The sequence below is a fragment of the Siphateles boraxobius genome, unplaced genomic scaffold (genome assembly GCF_051911475.1).
Source record: "Siphateles boraxobius isolate OS27281-9 unplaced genomic scaffold, OSU_SipBor_1 89, whole genome shotgun sequence".
NCBI classification, from domain to species: domain Eukaryota; kingdom Metazoa; phylum Chordata; class Actinopteri; order Cypriniformes; family Leuciscidae; genus Siphateles; species Siphateles boraxobius.
This window is the reverse complement of record NW_027509218.1, coordinates 1,561,317-1,581,339: the sequence shown is the minus strand read 5'-3', so window position 1 is coordinate 1,581,339 and position 20,023 is coordinate 1,561,317. Positions and strand designations below refer to the sequence as shown.

Here is a 20,023-nt window from a genome sequence, read left to right as displayed (position 1 = left end):
TCACTTCCTCCCAGTGATTCAGAAAGTGAGGTACTAAAGCAGTACTAAAAACAGCCCTCGTCAAGCCCATGAAGAATGGAGGCTTTTAAGATCATGACAGTTGTCCAAACTGTGTCTTTTATACAAGGTATCTATTTATATATCCATCATCTATCTATCTACCATCTATCTAATCTATCTATCTGGGATCAGTAATATTTTCTTTAAGAAGATTCTTATGTCTACAACGGCCTCATTTATTTATTAAAATGCAGTAGTGTTAAGGATTATGGCAATTTTAAATAACTATTTTCTGATTATATTTTAAAATGTTATTTTACTTGTGATGGCAAAGCTCCATTTTCAGCTGCCAGTACTCCAGTTATTTCATTAGTATAATGATAATAAGAAATCATTATAATATTTCTAATAAAAAAATGTCTCAAACTTTAATTATCACAGCTGAAAATGGTTGTATTTTTTCAGGAATCTTTGTTAAACAGAAAGTTTTAAGAACATTGTTTATTTTAAATAGTCTTGTAACATTTTTAGTGCTGTCAATCGATTAATCACACTTTTCCTGTGATTTATTGCAATTAAAAACTACTTTTTAATATATTTTATAATGTAATCATCTCACAGTTAATCTCTAATCTCTATTTTTATGAATGAAGGCCAGTATACTAATACAGCTACTGATGTCTGGATGAAAATGCCCCCCCAACCATTTTAAACATTAATTATAGCCATTCAACATTAATCAACACAATTGAAAGCTATACTTTTTTTTTTCATTTAAGTTATATTTGTTAAGCCTTTTTTTACTTAAATTTAATCCTCACAAACCCATAATGAATGTCATATTTACAGTTGCCCTTCCTACCTGTCTAATAGGTAATATACAGAAATTTAATAATGTTATCAAACAGTCTGCACTGCATTATAAGTTAAATACAGATTGATCCTTATTAAAGCTACAAAGTTCTGTAGTCAAGAGCAGTGAGTGATTTTCTCTGTTACCTTTGTTCTTTGATTAACTTTTCTGACAGGCAGAGTTAGTGACTGCAGTCATTTTAAGATTGCTGCTGCTGACATATATATATATATATATATATATATATATATATATATATATATATATATATATATGCACTACAGCAAAAGATATAAAAAACTGTCTTAAAACCATTTTTCTTTGGGTGAAAATACTAACGTGCCTAAGACTTGCACAGTACTGAATTTTTAAACCGAAGCAAATAAAGCAATAATAATAATTGAAAAAAAAATCTTTCAATACAAAGAAAGATAGAGGTACAAATCATAAGCTGTTGTAAACAATTCAGTAATGCTTTCTATTACATTGAAGTCAAGACTAAAAGATTATTGTGTTAAAAAAGCATATAAGGATGGTTGAATATCATAAAATGCAGCTAAGCAGAATTCTACAAAATGTTAATAATTTTAACAAGACAAGATGGATCATAAAACATACCAATTGTTTTTTAGTTCTACATGGCCTAAATAAGCTGTTACACATAAAATATGTTTACATAGTGTTTCCACAAAAAAAAAAAAAAAAAGATTTTAAAAAATCACCCTGTTAGTTTTGTGATCGTTTTTCAGGAGCTCCTTGTTTGTCCTGCGTAGTTAAAATGCATACTGTTATTCAGAAAAATTCTCTATTTCCTGAACATTATTTGCCTTTCAGCATCTTTTGAATATGATTTTGGGATCCATCTTCTCATAATTGAGAGACTCATACACAACTATTACAAAAGGTCCAAACATTAATTTGATGCTCAAGAACTCAACATGATGTTTTAAGAGCTGGGGGTGAAAACTTTTTAAACGGGGACCAGGAAAATTGTAGCTTCTTATTTTTTCTTCTGAGAAACATATAAGCATATTCTGTAGCGTCTAAAGCTTGGGGTACTAAATGAAAAGCAAAATAAGAAACAGTTATACGTCTTCATCCTGTTCTAAAGTTCGTAACCCCCCTGTCCTAATGCATTGTGCTGTTTTCTTGATCATCAATAAATGTTTGCAACTTTTGTAATACTTGAATTTGAGGCCCTCAGTTGTCCTCAGCGTGAAATGGATCTCAAAAGAAAGATTGCTTGACAGATTTGCATTTAATCAAGCATTTCTAAACTTTTGAACTGGCTCATTTTATAAATTCAGGTTTTATTTTGTCTTTTAAGCTCAACATCTGTTATCTAAAATAGCTTATTCAGGGCAGTACTAAATAAAAAACAAGCATTTTTTATAATCCCTCTTATTTTGTATACAGTATTATAATTTTGCAGATTCTGAATGTACTACTGCATCTGTAGCTATCATTATGTAATTAATCATTCAGTTGCCATCTACAGTGCCTAGCATAAGTGAACACACACATGCTAAAGTTGACTAAAAAGAGGAATAAAAAATCATCTTTTGGAAACTGATCTTAATGCCTTAAAGGGTTAGTTCACCCAAAAATGAAAATTAAGTCATTAATTACTCACCCCCATGCTGTACCAACCCCGTAAGACCTTCGTTCATCTTCGAAACACAAATGAAGATATTTTTGATTAAATCTGAGAGGTGGATCACTGCTACATAGGCTGCCAGAGGGAATGAAACTTGACGGCCCAGAAAGTCATTAAAGAACATGTTTAAATATTCCATGTGCCTACAGTGGCTCAACTATAAGTTTATAAAGCGACGAGAATACTTTTTTTCCGAAAAAAAAAACATAAATAACGACTTTATTCGACTACTCCTTTTCTTCCTTGTGGGCCTGAGACGAGAGTTCAAGAGATTTCCACGACGCATGCGCGAGAACTGAGAAGAGGACGTTCTTCTAATACTTCTTGTTCAGTTCTCGCGCATGCGTCGTGGAAATCTCTTGAACTCTCGTCTCAGGCCCACAAGGAAGAAAAGGAATAGTCGAATAAAGTCGTTATTTATGGGGTTTTTTTCGGGAAAAAAGTATTCTCGTCGCTTGATAAACTTATAGTTGAGCCACTGTAGGCACATGGAATATTTAAACATGTTCTTTAATGACTTTCTGGGCCGTCAAGTTTCATTCCCTCTGGCAGCCTATGTAGCAGTGATCCACCTCTCAGATTTAATCAAAAATATCTTCATTTGTGTTCCGAAGATGAACGAAGGTCTTACGGGGTTGGTACAGCATGGGGGTGAGTAATTAATGACTTAATTTTCATTTTTGGGTGAACTAACCCTTTAATTTAAAAAAATGAGGAAAAATCCAACCTTTAAGGACACCAATTTTCTTTGTGAATGAATAATGTATCGTAAATAAATACAATTTTATTTTTTAAAGTTAAAATACAGGTTGCATAAGTCAGGACACCCCTATGTTAAATTCCCATAGAGGCAGGCAGATTTTTATTTTTAAAGGCTAGTTGTTTCATGGATCCAGGATACTATGCATCCTGATAAAGTTCCCTTGGCCTTTGGAATTAAAATAGCCCCACATCATCACATTCCCTTCACCATACCTATTGGCATGGGGCACTTTCCATAAGATCATCTCTTAATGCAAATCATACCAGTTATTAGGCTAACTGAAATAAAACCATGCCAATCTCTAGGTAAATCTTTCAGTGGACCCAAAGATTAAAACATGAGCAGAAACATTGTGTTGTGCAATGGTCTGAGAGTTGGAACAAAAACACATGGTGGAATAAAAACATGTCATTTTTTCTAGTGACCATTACTTCAGTAGTTTAGTAAAAATATTATTCCGGCTATGTAATATAGAGACAACAGTTTACAAAGACTGTAAAATTGCTTGCCCTTTTTTCAGGATACGACAATATCATCTCTACTGAGCATCCAAAGGTCAAGGTCAATATGAAATGTGAGTTATTTGCTTTCCTAAAATTGTATGTCATTTTGATAATAATGGGTAATTCTTCCTTTAGTAGTTTACACTAGTAGTTATCACTCCTTTTTTGTGCCTCAATGTGGACTGCTGAATGTTTTGACATTAAGCCTTGGAGCATCGTGAAGAACTTCACATAATTCTTAACCGCTTTGAAGAGTGTGACAGGATGTTGCGGTGATGCTCTTATTATTCAACCCCTGCAAATTTGCTCACTTCCACTATATTTCACTTTGTTGCACTAAAACAGGTGTCACATCAAACAGGCAGCCTGTGAGATGTCAGATCATGTTGGGCTCTATGCTATTGTTATTTGAACGCCATTTTTATAGTTTATTTTAAACGTATGTTGTGTGTTTATTTGTATTACCCAAGTTCAAAAGGCAGAATTGTGCCGTGTTTTATTTGGGGTTGTGCCCTTATGTAACAACATCAGTATTTCAGAAACAGGTTATTCACAACATGAAAAACAAATGAAGGCATTGTTTTAGCAAGCTTACATTAGCTCATAAAATAAGTAATGTATGTAATTTCTATATCGCAATCATGTTCACAACTTGTAATAATGACTTCATTGTGTCTGCCTTAAATTTATACATTGTTAGCTACAGTAACTGAGTGATTTTTATATGTACATTTCTGAAATACATTACTTGGACACAGTCACCTCTGATATCAAATCACTTTAAATTGTAATGTAGACGGATGCATTTTCTGTAAAGCCGCTTAGTATAGTGCTTTTCACAACACATTTTTTCATATTAATAATTTCAATTCAATTCACAGACCAGGAATATGCATTGAGAAAGTAAATTGTAAAAAGTAAATTTTCTTGTATTCTCAATTGTGTCACAAGCAGATCAGCGTTCTGGGTCGTGCTCCTGGACCCTCAGCACCTCTAGAAACAACACCCCAGTTATAGCCGTGGAGGATATAAACAGTCTCTCTTCTCAGATCTGTCAGTCCCTGGGATGTGATGATGTGTATAAATTAAAGGCATTTGATGCAGAATTAAGCAGTACCTGTCTCACAGGCTGCCTTTACCATAGCTCTGAGCTAAACAACTGTACTCAGACTGTAAAAAGCCACTGCAAAATGCTTTCTGAGGTTATTTGTGGTAAGAACCATGCAGTGTGACGTGAAATAGAACATGTCTGTAGGTTGGCATGTAATAGGCCAATGTGAAATTGTAAAAACTGTTCCCATACAAGAAATAATGATAGTAATACAGTATAAGTGTAAGATTAACTTCTGTACATATAATCATGATACATTTTTTTAAAATGTATTTATTTTAATATTATTCATTTCATTAATTTATTATTTAAAAGTATTTTGAAAACAAATTTAAATCTATTACATAATGACTATATTCAGTATCCTGTTTAGTATTCTGGTAATATAGTAAATATACTATATCAATACTATATGTATGTTTATAGGATAATGTATCAGTCATAAGGAATGCATTGCACAGCTTTATTAGCATGGCCTATATCCAACTTTATAAATGCTGATTTTCTTCTTTCACCCCCAGGTTCTCCCTCTGTGGCTCTAATATCTAGGCCATGTTCTTGGACTATTAAATCCCCAGACACAGAATCCTCAGTGTCTCTGACTGAAGACACTCTTCACAATTTGTCCAGTGAGATCTGCCATGAGTTTGGCTGTGGAAAGGTCTACAGTCTCAGTCAGAGCAGTGTGCCATTGAACACAGCCTGTTTCACTAACTGTGTTTATCACAACTATCAATTAAAGAACTGTACGGAGGTTACTAACCTTAATTGCTCAGTCCTATCTGAAGTTAAATGCGGTAAGTTTGTAATTTTTTCATTACAATATAACAGTTATGAAAAAGATGATGGTATATTAATTTAAAGAAATGTTCTGGGTTCAGTACAAGTTAAAGATGCACTATGCAGGATATTCAGTTACTCGTGGGTGGAACATGACTCAAGAAATTATCTGCGGGAAGATGAGTGATGAGGTATTTTGGAAATATTGTGTTTACCATGCATGAATAGCATTTTTGTGTGTGTATATGCAAGAGAAGATAAGCTGACTGTGGCTGTTTGCGATCGAGTTTTAGCCATTTCAGTCTAGCTCGCTAATAATTACATGTCATCATAAAAACTTAATTACAATGCCTAATAATCTCACTCGAGTTACAGATAGTAGTCAAAAAGACAATAGCAAAATTGTTTTGTGTCGAGACGACAACTGCTTCCCATCCAGAGCTTCAGGCACAGACAAAGTCCCGCCCTCACCTGCACTGTGGGTTGTGATTGGCTAGAGCTGCACACCTGCTGGACAAAGGTTGCAGCCCAGAAACGTGTCGCACAAAATTGCGTGATTTTTCCCCCCAAACCACTTCAGTGGAAATCCTGCCCTGCAGCTGATTCTAAATTTTTCATTGGTCATGTCAATCACTGTACTGATTGCCTACACCAAACACTGATCCCTAAACCTACCCTTCACTGTAACCTAAACCAATGAAATCAGCTGCAGGGCGGGATTTCCACTGAAGTGGTTTGGGGGGAAAAAATCACGCCACAAAATTCAGGAATTACAGGAACAAGACTATGTCTCTGTATACACAAACACCACCACACACTTCTAGTGGACCATGAGTAATGATTGAGAGGCATTTTTTATAAATATACTTTATTTTTTCCCCTCCTGAAAATCCTGCATATTGCACCTTTTAGTTCTGTGACAGCATCTGTGACATGTTGTCAGTTACCACAGAAAATAATTTCAATGCATGCCTCTATTTGTGAAAATTTAACTCAAAAACGCAAAAATCATTTTTACAGTAAAGAACTTAAAATGGAACAATTCACCTGGATAAACTGTTCAAATAGACCAGTGTTTCCCAAACCTGTCCTGAAGGACCACCAACACTGCACGTTTTCTTTGTCTCCCTAATCAAATACACCTGATTCAACTCATCAGCTCATTATCACATGTGATGAGCTGATGAGTTGAATCACGTGTGATAATGAGCTGACGAGTTGAATCAGATGTGTTTGATTAGGGAGAAAAAGAAAACGTGCAGTGTTGGTGGTCCTTCAGGACAGGTTTGGGAAACACTGAAATAGATTATTTTGAAATGATAATATAACTTGCACATTGCACGTGGAGCTAATGTGATAAAATCACACACTAAACGTGTGACTAATTACATCCAAGTTTTCTACTCATTTCATTACCATGTGGGCCACTTCAGGTAATGATGTGGCACTGTTGGCTGCCTTCTGGCCCAAACAAAATAAATGTGAGCCTAAAGTGGCCCACATGTGTAATAGAAAATATTTCCCAAACATCCCAAATTGCATGTGGGCTTTTTTTAGGCAAAGCTGCACTGCTTATCCATTTTCCATTCACCATTTTCCACATGGGCCATTTTAGGGTCACACCCAGATTACACATTGTAATGTGTAATCTGAGTGTGACCCTAAAGTGGCCCATGTGGAAAATGGTGAATATGCCCCAAATATCACAAAACAAAAATGTGTCTAATCTGGCTACCGGCGCTGTCACAAGCAAGGGGCAGGCCCAGCATGAGTTTCAGAAAGCGCACCTGTTGCACCACCGGAAATAATCCTTTAAAATGCTGACATGTGGCTGTGCAATGGCCTTCTTGTAGCCCAGATCTGTCATACAGGAGCAGAACGCCCAAATGTCATCATTCCACGCAGTATATGGGCCGGATCTGGGCCATAGCAATTTTGCATTCTGGGGAGAGTTGTTTACACACCTGCAGGAATTACATTGGTAACACATAACCAGATGTTCCTAGAACAGTAGTCCAAACTTGAATTGAAATTCAATTTGCAAACAGTTTTGTATGGAAAAAAGCAGCACATTTCTACTTTTATACCCTTTGATACACTTTCCCCATAAACATTCCAGTAAGTGCATTGCTGCAAGCATGATTTTGGCTTGTACTTAAAAGGTTCTTTGTCTAAATAATGTAAAAAAATGTGGTATTGTCTAAGTTTATATGTCCCAACTGGTTCTTCAGGCAATGCTGCTATCCGATTGGTTGGGGGCAGTCATCGCTGTGGGGGCCGTGTGGAGGTGTGGCGGGGGTCCTGGGGCACAGTGTGTGATGATAAATGGGACGTGGAGGATGCAAATGTGGTGTGTTCACAGCTTGGTTGTGGGCACGCTGTGTCTGTCAGTGGTCAAGGTGAGCCGTACGGCCAGGGTACAGGCCCCATACACCTGGACGAACTCAACTGTACTGGAAAAGAGAGGAGCTTATGGGAATGCCCAGCACTTACTCAAGGACATGACTGTGGTCATAAGGAGGACGCAGGTGTGGTTTGCTCAGGTATGTAATACTATGTGGGTAGTTATAAGTGGCATCTCAAGCAATGTTGATAAAAGAGTTCATTATGTATGGATCCATATTTTAGCCAAATACGTCAATAATTACTATTCGATGACAGATATTTGAACCTTTTTGTTGTCTTAAGATTCATATGTTTTAAGGTTTTAAATTGAGAAGTTTAACTGAGAAGTTAAAGTCATGCCATACTTATAAAAAAGAAAATTCATAGTACATAATAATTTAGTCCCTTAGAGCATACAAGCCAAAATCATCTGTGGCAAGGAAAGAAAAACTACATTTGATGTTGGATAATGGAGAAAACTAACCTTGGAAGAAACAAGGGGGGCAGTTCTCTTCTGGTTATACATTCAGAATAAAATGTCAGTAATAAAGTAGATAAAGTAAGATTTAATGACCTTGAGGTCCATCTAGGGTTAAACGGTAAACAGACAGTGTCTGGTCTTTAACTGATTGCAAAGACTCATACCCTGTAAAGTACATGCCTGTGTTTCTCAATTGTTGATTCTTCAGTGTTGCTTCTCCATCGTTGATTCTTCATAGCTGATTCTCTAATGTTGTTGTCCTCATTGTACTACCACTGCATGTTTGTTCTCAATATTCTGTTACTTACCTGTTCATTCCTAAAACCTTCAATGAAGTACCTGCAATTGGGTTCACACTCATCTATCCGCATCACCAGAAAACGTCATGGTATATAGTGGTAAAAGCAGTCTAAAACCTCTAAAAGTGTCTTTCAAAAATTTGATGCCACAGACTTTGGCTAATGGAGGGATTCATTATAAAATTATAAAGTAATTAAAGCCTTTGTGTCAAAAAATTGCGAACTGCCGAGGTCTGTGCCACGGGTGAATAACATTTTGCATGTGTTTGAAATGATTGTAAGATTTTTTTTTTCTTTGCATTTGTCTGTTCACATATCTCCTCACATTTTAATGAAGAATACAAGGCTCTGCGACTGACAGGTGGTCTGGATCGATGTGCTGGGAGAGTGGAAATCCATCGCAATGGTAGATGGGGAACTGTGTGTGACACGTGCTGGCAGATGGAAGAAGCTACAATGGCCTGTGATATGCTGAATTGTGGAATGGTCAAATATTTTACAGCCTTTGACCCCCCCTTCAGACATAAAAATGAATCACTCTGGTATTTTATCTGTGACCAGAATAGCAAAAACCTATGGCAGTGTCCTGAACATATTGACAATGAATATTTATGCAAGGAAACAAAAGCAGCTGGGTTGATTTGCAACAGTAAGTAACATGTTTTTTGTTTTTTGCATGTAACATGTAAGAGACTATTTTAATAGTTACAGCAACTGTTTACCCCAAAAATTTAATTTTCTAATTTTTTTCTGTGGGACACTAAAATAATTAAATCTTTACACAACCCTTAGCAGCAACGATGTCTGTCAAACTTAAAAAATAAGCTATATTCCAGCTAATATAGCTCATATGTTATTCTAAACATTCTGAAACATTCTGAAGAGTGGCATTGTCCATCAATGTTGCCAGCAATGTGTTGTAGTTCATACAAATTTAACTAATATTCCCTTGTAATAATGAAATTCTAAATAATTACATATACATTATGACAACTGTAAAGTTTTAAGGCTGCTTGCTAACACAGACACAAAGCAGCCACAGAGCCTTTAACACTAAAGTGGGTCACAGCTTCACACAGAGGTTGCAGCAGCACAGAGCAGCCCATGTAAAACAGCTTCAAGTTAACATTTCTTCTTTTCCAGATTCTCTTGGTCTCCCTGTTCCCACCAGTCAAATACCAACATCAGGACCAGCAACCACAGGTAATCTTGAATCTTCTAAGTATCCTAAAACTTTAAATGATTAAAGGGGTAAATTACTTGGGAAAATTAAGGGGGTTAATTTTACTGCAGTTGTAGTTATGTATGGATGGAGAGTAAAATAAATGTTACATTTGAAGAAAAACAAAGGTAACTTGTGAGTAATATAATATTCACAGTTGGCTGCATTTATGGAAATGGTGAGTGATGTCAGGAAGAAGCATCGTACTTTTAACACGTCTGGGACTATTTTCTTTTCTGTCATCTAGAGATAACGAAAATGGATCATTCACATAGATTCTTACCATCTCCAGAGTTACTGGGGTGTTTTGTTCTGGGGTTCTTTCTTGTGATTGCAGTTATCACAAATATCCTCTTGTGTCATCATGATAAAAAGAAGAAAGGTAGGTCCAGACCTGCAGACCAACACATCTAAAGCACAACCTTTCAACTAATTGTTGGCAGAAAACCTTGTAGAAATACCTTTATTTTGGTGAATCTCACAGAAGCTATGAAGAGCAGGTCATAATTAAACCCTAAATAAAAAAATAATAAATTACATTTTACGTTCAAAAACCAATTCAAGAACCATTGCGATTAAGAAGTAAGCCAATTGTATGCAGTTATAGAATGGATGGGATAGTGTTTTTGAGTAGGTACAACGGGGCTAGAGGCACAACTTAAAAAAATGTGCTTTCACTGCTCCCATGGTGTATGATTGCAGATGTTTTTTATTGAACATTGGAGCAACACATTTTGTGTTAAAATAAATCATAAAAGTGGTTTGTTTTGTTTAAAAATCATTGTATGAGGTGGTCCACATTATTCATACAAATAATTTTGGTAAAATATGTTTTGAATAATGTCTAAGTTAATACTTGTTCAAAACAATCACTTTAGCAAAGTTTGTATTCTGTATTTCTGGTTTATTTTGATAAATATATTTATTTTTGTTTAGTAAATAAACTGTCATTAAAAGTTTATTTTAAAATCACAGAAACAAAATTATTTAAAAAAGTAAAGATTCTGAAAGCATTGAATAAGATCCCATGATAATTTAATATAGCTTTACAGTAGTAACTCCAAATATGATATTTTATTATATGATATTAATTATATCATATACTGTTTCACTATAAATATGGTGATTATCTCACCCCATTTAATATATGATATTTCCCATCTGAATCTCTCATGTAAACAAATGGAAATTCGGTCAGCTAATTTATTATCATGTTAATTATTGTGCCTTTAGCCCCAACAGCAGGGGCGCCTTTTACCCCAAATACCATACTTTTACATATTCTTCCGTTATTGAAAAACTGTTGCTTTAATTATCTTGAACAAAACTAAAAAACATTAACATGACCTTTGTCTCAAAATACAATCAATAATTTTATCGATTCTAATTTGCTACATAAATCTACAACAAAAAACATAAAATATTAGATCATATTAGTGCAGAATCAACTTTGCGTTGCTGTCTGCGATCGCGTTAAGGAACAGCCAAATCTCCACATGCAACATCAAAAGAGGTTGTTTAGAAAAATGCTGAGCTGAATTTTCTAGTGGTTTAAAAGAGAATAAAGTAAAATGCTCTTTTTACCCCGGTGTGCCTTTAGCCACGTTGTACCCTATATTTGGAATATCAGTGGCTTCTAACATCTTTTATAGATGGATGTTAGATACTGTGGTATAGAACTGTTTTTCCTGTGTTTACCCTCACTGTTAGCTGTTGGGGTCCAAAAGAGATACATGAACCTACAGGCCACAGCTGAAGCCGAGGAAAATAACTACAGAGATTCTGTCCATCTTGTCAAAGTTACAAACAATAGCAGTGATGCTGAGGGTGAGAGTGTTTTACTGATATTATGTGGATGAAAGATACTTAACATTTGTTTTCTGTATTTTTAAATTGTTTTCTCTGTGTGCTTGTAGTTCCCATATTTCCTCAGCGTATGTGGCATCAGAGTAGCGTTGAGAGTGGATCGTATGACACGGACTATGAGCAACATGACATCAGTCTGGAAGCGGCTTTTCCTTTATCTACCTTTCACAGTTAGTCATTGTTAAGTTTTGGACAATACTGAGCAATCAGGAAAGACTAGGGATGATTGTAACACGGGCTCAGCTGTAACACCATCAGTTTACCAAGTTAGAGTTTATGTTTTTGATTAAGGGTACAAGGGTACATGATTTTTAAAAAATAATGATGTGCTCGGATAAATATATAAAAAATTCCTCACTTTATTTATAGGTTTCTACACATATTACAAAATTTCAAACAGTCCATAACAAAGTTGTACAATTTAACATATGTAGAAAAAAAAAGAAAAAAAAGAAAAATATTTTTTTAAAGAAATACTACAACATTCAGTTAACACAGAGTTACACACGTTAGAGGAAAAGGTATTACAACCATCTCCATTCTCCCCTAAACAAAAAGGGGGTCTGGATAATATTATGTAATAAGATTCAAGTAACGAGTAAAGTAATTCATTACTTTTAAATTCACAAAAAATATATTTTCAAAGATACTTTTTCAAAAATGGAACTCAAATTACTTGACAGACTGAATATACCCTATTCAACATCTAACTTCTCAGAGATAAAGCATAATCAATATCTAACTCCTCAGAGTGTGCTTCTGGTTTAACATGATATCATTGTGTGCAACATAACTGCCTGCAGCCTTCAGCGTGTGCCGTTGTCTGAAGCATGTGTGAAATCACATCAGTTCTATTGGCTGACGGAGGTCAGGTGATGAAGCGCAGCTTGTCATCAATTCCATAAATTTGGCACCTATGTGCCCTTGGAATCTCCAGCTTCTTTGTTCAAAATATTTTGAAATTATTCAGTTGCCGGTTCGATTCTCAATAACGGCAGGAAAAATGTAGGTGGGGGTAGCAGGGCAGGGCACCTAACCAAATGGCTGCTCACTGCTCAGGGTCTATGTGTCCATGGTTTGCTGTGTGTGTGCCTTCACTATTTACTGTATATGTGTGTGCACTAACTTGGATTGATTAAATGCAGTGGACAAATTCCGAGTACAGGTTACCATAAGTGGCCTTCACGTCACGTCACGTCCCGTCACATCATATCATTGATCATCTGATTTTGTTTAGATGAATGGTAAGCAAAGTTTAGGAGCGATCTGTGTATGAAATGTCCCGATGTGTACATGTGTGCACTACCGAAAGTTTCAGTTTAAGCTTTGGTTCTGTTTTACTTTCTTCTTGAGGGAGGCAGTATGTGGATTAGGTCCGCAACTAAATAAAAAAACTGGAAGAAACGTTGAGTAGATGGAGGTTCCCCTTTTCCTCTCTCTATCTACTGCATGTCAAAGGATTATATTGCACGGGAAGATCTCATGTTAACCGGAAGCTCACTTGTGATCTCTTTTGGTTTGTATGATAGATATTGATTATGTTTCTAACTCTAAGGAGTTAGATGCTGTTTTGGTTGAATATGGCATATTTGATCTATCATCCAGACCCTGCTACATCTTCTCTGGTTGATTTACTGGCTGCATTTAGCTCAGAGCCAGGTGTCTATTAAGGATTTAACTCCTCAGAGGAGGTAGACGTTTAATATGTGAAATTGATGTTTCTGCACATTGTGATAGAAGTGCACACTCAGTCTATTGGCCCCCTTCTTTCTGGATTTCACTGTGGTGTCGAGATCATGGAAGAACCCATATTCATCAAGAACTTTCAGCCCAGCAACATCAAATTATTCGGCCATTGTTGTTATTAAGGACTATGGGTATGGGGCAGTCAAAGAACTTCTCCAAGCTCTATCACCCTCCGTGCCACCAAGAAAATGGCCCAAGCCATCAGCCGTTCAATGGCTTCTATGGTCGCTACAGAGAGACATCTGTGGCTTAATCTTATGGGCATCAAGGAAAAAACGTTTTTTTCCTGGGCACCTCGATTTTGCCTCCACATTCCACTACTAAAATGGGAACTACAGCCTCTTTCAAGCAGAGGGGCCATTAATATATTGCCTCGCACATTCACAAAGTGCATGGATGTTCTGGTTCCATTGTGACTCCAGGGCATCTGTGAGCTGAATAACATCGACGACTGGCTGAAACTTACCCAGTCAGAGAAAATAGCTACTCGCCATCGAGATGTTGTTCTCGTTCACTTTAGGTGCTTGGGCCTGAGGTTGAAACGCATGAACAGTGTGTTGTCTCCAATCAGAGAACAACTTTTCTGGGGGTGGTATGGGATACAACTGCGATGCAGGTTATTGTAATTCAAGTTACCCATGCGGTAACTATTTATCTCCCGCAGGAGTTGTTCCTGGCCATTATGGGAAACGTCAGGGTATTTCTGTCCGCATAAGCAGGGTGTTCAGCCTTATGTGCAACCCCCTACACATTATAAGGTTTGCATGCAGAGGGCTTTGTACCCTTTATCTGCGAAAAAAAAATACTGGTTTCTAACCCAGGGTTCCATGTTGGGTTAGCCTGAGGCTTATTCATTTAATTTTTGGTGTGACAGGGCCTTTATATTTTCCAAAAATATAACTTTATTTTGTCATTAAAAAACAAACAAGCAAGCCTAGCCCAGGTGAGAAAAATTAACATAACACATTAATTTAGTTAATGTTATTTTTTTTGTGAAGTAAAGCAATATTGTAATACATTACATTTAAAAGAAACTTTTTCCAACACTGAAAATTAGTAGACAGTACTGTGAGTAGACTTCTCTCTTCTTTCTCATGTAGACTCATTGCGGTACAGTGCAGAAGGTAAAACGCCCGCTGTAAAGGCCTCAAACCTGAACAGTGTGATGGAGGAGGGTAAGAAGGGGAAGGTTTTATCTCACTTTGTTTTTTCTTTACATTATTTCAGTTGTATGCATGCGTGTATGTATGTACAGTATGTAAGTGAATGTGTAACATCAACATCATCGAAATCAAAATTCGGTTTACATTTCTTAATATTCATTCTTGGTCTTTCTGTGAAAGTGTTCATGTTATTGAAACATAAAAAAAAAACCTTTCATCAAAATGTGATTTCACAAGGTCACAAATTCATATAATCCTTAAGTGTGATTTACTGTAGGTAAACAAATTTGTCCTGTCCATAATGGAAGGGTTTGTGCACAGAACTTGTGCTGGACGAAGCTGGACTTGATTAATGTTAACGTATAACATGATTGAAAAACAATAACAATTGAGAAAAGTCTTTACAAAAACCTACTTTTTCTCATTTAATATCCTGTTTCACTTGATACACTGGTATAGGCTGATGAAAACATATTGTTTTATATGCTTTGTACTATTTCAAAAGTAAGGTGTACATTTTCAAAACACAAACACACTACAAAAATCCAAACTGATCACACTTGTAACACAGCTAATAATTCTTTCAAAACCTGATCCCATGCTTTTATTACAGTTATGCACATTTTCAGTCAACGTAATCATTTTCAAGCACAAGATTATTGCAATATGTTATTAGAACCTGTGTTTTAATCACCAAAACACAACACTATGTATTTAATACTTTTAACATTCAGTTCATTTAATAGTCAGTTAATTTAATAGTCATTTAATAATTGAATTACACTATAACAGGCTACAGATGCCACATTAAAAAACTTACATGACCAAACTTACGTAACATAAAATCCATAATGTTTGTAATAGTATCTATTCAGTGTGTTATCAAAATGTGTCATTAAGTATGGCACAAAATAATAATATGCCCACATCCAGTAACCTTAGGCAGGTGCATGATCAGATAAAGCATACTAAAGAATAAACAATTTTTTGTCAGAGGTATAAAGTCCAAAAAGTTTAGAAAGTAAAAATCCTCCTCAGTATTTTGTTCCAATCACCTGGATTTGCTATTTAGCACAGTTTTTCAGGCAGGAGATAAAACTAATTAGTAAAATCAGCTGGCTAAGTTCATGGGTGGAATACACATATGGGAGGACTTTTACTTTCTGACCCCTGGACTTTACACCTCTGATTTTTGTTTATTCTTTAGTGAAGTATGACACAGCCATGAGGTTTTGTGCTAGAACAGAGTTTACTAGCAAGACAGTAAATGTTCTCCCTGTGCCTTATGACTGAATCTATACTGTAGTTTACCTTTATAAGGGTGAGTTACAGTAATGTAGAGTTGGCAGTCTCTACCATAGTAATCTGTTTACAGTATCATATTGCATACACACTCTTATCTGTTTACAGTATCATATTGCATACACACTGTTATGTAAAATGCTGTATTTGATGCCATCTGTCTCCCTTTTTATGTTGCATCTCTGATCAATCTGATGTTATAGAGTAATTTACCATTTACACACACACACACACACACACACACACACACACACACACACACACACACACACACACACACACACACACACACACACACACACACACACACACACACACACACACACACACACACACACAGAGAGAGAGAGAGAGATAGAACATAATGGTTATAATCTAAAATAAATTACCTATAATGTAAAAATAATTCATTACATCTGATAATCCTTATCGGAAATTGCAAACAAATATGTACAGTGTAGAATCTGTATCTATAGAAATAGATGTGCCAAATGATCCATTAATTAACCATTAGGATCAGTTGGATTAAATAATAGACAAATGTATTAAACTGAACGAAAAGAGATGCAAATGAAAAGTTTCATAGTAATAGCATTATAGAAGGCTGCTAATGTGAATGAAATGTTTAACATTTAGGCTATTTTGTGTTGTGAAAAGGATACTGTGTGATTTTGTGTATTGTGTAAACACAATTGAAAACATGCTAAAATGTTTGAAAAAGTGCACTTTTGATGATATGTTGTGATATTAGTACAAGGAGTTTTAAAATGGAACACTTGTTTGTGAAAATTGCGGCAAAGCCATTAAACAAAAACTGTAAGGGATAAATGATTACATTCTTAAATACACATAAATGATGTTTGTTCTCAGCTGTCCCGGCAGAGGTCTCAGTGAAAGGATACCAACAAATCTGTGACACTTCCTCTAATCATGGAGCACACCAGATGCGCGAATCTGCTACAAGTGGTGAGAATTATTTATATATAACAAAACTTTGACTAAATACACGTCTTTTTTATATTATTATTTACATTAGATATTTAAAAGGCTTTTATTAAGCAACAATGAGTATTATAATTTCCCTCTTTCACACAGTGGACTCATTTGAGTCATCCTGCACCTCATCAGGAGAATGCTATGAGAACACAGGTACAAATGCACAGGACCTGTGCTCACTTGAGTCTGCTGAATGTTATGAAAATACAGGGGAAAACAGCAACAGTCTACAAGCTGCAAGTATTAAAGGTTCCTCAGATTTTCATACTCTCTAGAAAATCTGTAAAATACATAGAACTGATGAAAAATGTAGCAATATTATATAAGCAAGAGTACAACAGAATGCTGAGTGCTGTTGTATCACAGGTGAATTCACAGCCGTGGCTGACATATAGTGGTTATCATCTAAGATAAATCGCTTGTAATGTAAAAATAATTCATTTGGTTATCTGTATCAGAAATTGCAAACAAGATCTATATCTATAGAATCTATATCTATAGAAATCTGTAGAAGATCAGTTTAAGTTTGAATAGATATGTATTAAACTGAACGAGAAGAGATGCAAATGAAAGGTTTAATAGTAAGAGCTTTATGAAAGGCAGTTTCTGTGAATGCTTTTTTTTTCTTATATAGAGAAAACATTTATTTTGTGTAGTGAAAAGGATATTTTGTTATTTTGTGTATTGTACTGTAACACTTAAGTTGCTACACTTTTACAGCCAACGGTGGCAGATTATTTAGGTGGGGGTAAATAAGATCTAAAACTAAAACTGAATAAAAAGAGCACAATTTTGTTGTTACAGTGTTTGTTGTTGTTACAGTGTTTATTGTTACAGTGTTACCTTCAATTACCAAGGTGTGACTCTAACAACAAATAATCTACATTTAAAAGTCAAGTCACCTTTATTTATATAGCGCTTTATAAAATACAATTTGTTTCAAAGCAGCTTTACAGTGATAACAGAAAAATCTGCATTTTGCCTGTTGTTCAGCTGAAGTCAGTTCGGTAGCTGAAGTCAGTTCGGTGCTGATTTAGTTTACAGTAATCAATTATTAAATGAGTTCATTTCATCTATAAAGCAGTTCTGCTAAAAATTATCATCAATTGTCATCCAGCTCAGTTCAGTTCTCATACAACAGCATCTGTACAATCAGATCAATAATATTGTTGAATATTAAGTGTCCCCAAATTGATGTTTTTGTTATTTGTAAAGATAATGTACAGTGATCACTTCTTTATATATGATAGTGCATTCAGTTACTGTTCCATACTGTTTGCAATATACAAACCTCTTGATCAGTTTGTTTTTGGTGATGTTTAAAAAAATATATAATTTCTATTTATTTTCTTTTTTTATCAGAACTAGATAAAGGGGGCAGCAGCAGAGAGGATTCCCCATTGTACTCACCCGTCACCTATAATAATGAGGCCATCTCTCCTGAAAGTGACTATGATGACATTGGCAACTATATACAACAACCTAACTACTTACATTAGATTGTGATATAGTGGCCACATACTATTAGTACAGTACCATTAAACATATCTGAGAACCATTTTATGCCATTATTCTTTCAGACCTTTCCATGTTTGTAATGTTATTTCTTTGTACATTCATGTCTGCTTCTACATAGTATAATCAAAATATATGCTAAATGTTTCATCAAGTTTTGATATCATTGCAGATACATTGAGTGCATACCAGTGTAAAAAGTACATTTACATATAGCCTACAAGTGCTTTTACTCCAAATGTATATGACTGATGATTGGATAATATAACCACAACCACTGAGGGTGACATGTTCCCCCTAATAATGGGATATGACCATTAAAAGCAAGATGCTCTAAGAATTTTAGAAGCATTATCTGAGACTTAAGCTGGCATCCATAAATGAAGGCACCCTACCAGTGCTTGCTGTATTGATGGCTGCTGCAGACTAGGCCTACATTAAAACGTTAAATACACACAAAAAATGTTTCACTTACTACTGCAGATTGATTTGATATTATTGTCATTAAAACAATGCACTTTTATTATGAACTTTGTTAAAAACAAAGTTATTAACTATTGTTTTATTTCGTTCTAACCCTTCACCTTTTGGCAAGGAGACCTCAGATCTCTGGAATTTGAACAGAAGTTCATAAATTATGATTCATGAAATGTATTTAGTAACTTATTGTGATGAGACAAGAAAAATTAGGGCTGTTTTCAGCATGTTAGGCATATGATTGAGAGTAAATATGTGCATTTTGTTAATGAATTTAATAAACGTGGTTTTCTGGAAGCTATACATTTCAGTAAATTAACTTGTCTGTGAATACGATTCATAAAACTGAAATCACCAGATCTATACACTAAGTAACAAGGTAAGTTGATGGACTTCCAAAAAAATATACCCACTGACTCCCATTATAAGGCTTGGAAGAGCCAGGACATTTTTTAATATAACTCCAAATGTATTCGTCTGAAAGAAGAATGTTAAAAAATGGATGACTCAAACTGCTCCGACAATCAGGGAATGGGTAGACCTTATTATGGACATAAGGAAAATTTGAAAGACTTTGGAACAAGTGGGATCCTTATACTGAATTACATCTGTCTTAATATTCTGTTGATACGTTGTTCTTGCTCTCCGGTCATGTTTTGTTCTGTTTTGTAAAAAAAAAAAAAAAAATTTTGAAAATAGATTTTCATATACACCTAGGATGGCTTCAGGGTAAGTAAATCATGGGTTCATTTTCATTTTTGGGTGATCTATCCCTTTAAGCCTACATTACATACAGAGTGGTGGTGTGGTCTGTGAGACTTCAACGCTTTAGCCTCGGTTTTGTTGAGCGACATGAGTGCTTTGTTTGTGCAAAACGGCACACGTTCACAAGAACATAATGCAA

At 35.3% G+C, this 20,023-nt stretch overlaps 1 protein-coding gene across 4 annotated transcripts; it reads left to right on the top strand.

Annotated features, from left to right (window-relative positions):
* LOC143731939 (T-cell differentiation antigen CD6-like) lies at window positions 1–19,434 on the top strand. Of its 4 annotated transcripts, none has more exons than XM_077222545.1 (14): window positions 1–127; window positions 3,794–3,847; window positions 4,731–4,829; window positions 5,409–5,684; window positions 7,899–8,210; window positions 9,170–9,481; window positions 9,976–10,035; window positions 10,302–10,436; window positions 11,765–11,881; window positions 11,971–12,090; window positions 14,767–14,841; window positions 17,002–17,097; window positions 17,227–17,376; window positions 18,490–19,434. In XM_077222545.1, exons 1-14 carry the CDS (start codon window positions 76–78, stop codon window positions 18,624–18,626), a joined length of 1,995 nt encoding a protein of 664 aa, XP_077078660.1. In that variant the 5' UTR covers window positions 1–75; the 3' UTR covers window positions 18,627–19,434. The 4 variants fall into 4 exon arrangements, with proteins under 4 accessions (XP_077078660.1, XP_077078659.1, XP_077078656.1 ...); XM_077222544.1 differs by having other exon boundaries at window positions 4,731–4,988; window positions 17,227–17,367; XM_077222541.1 differs by having other exon boundaries at window positions 4,731–4,988.
* Window positions 19,435–20,023: the final 589 nt, after the last annotated feature.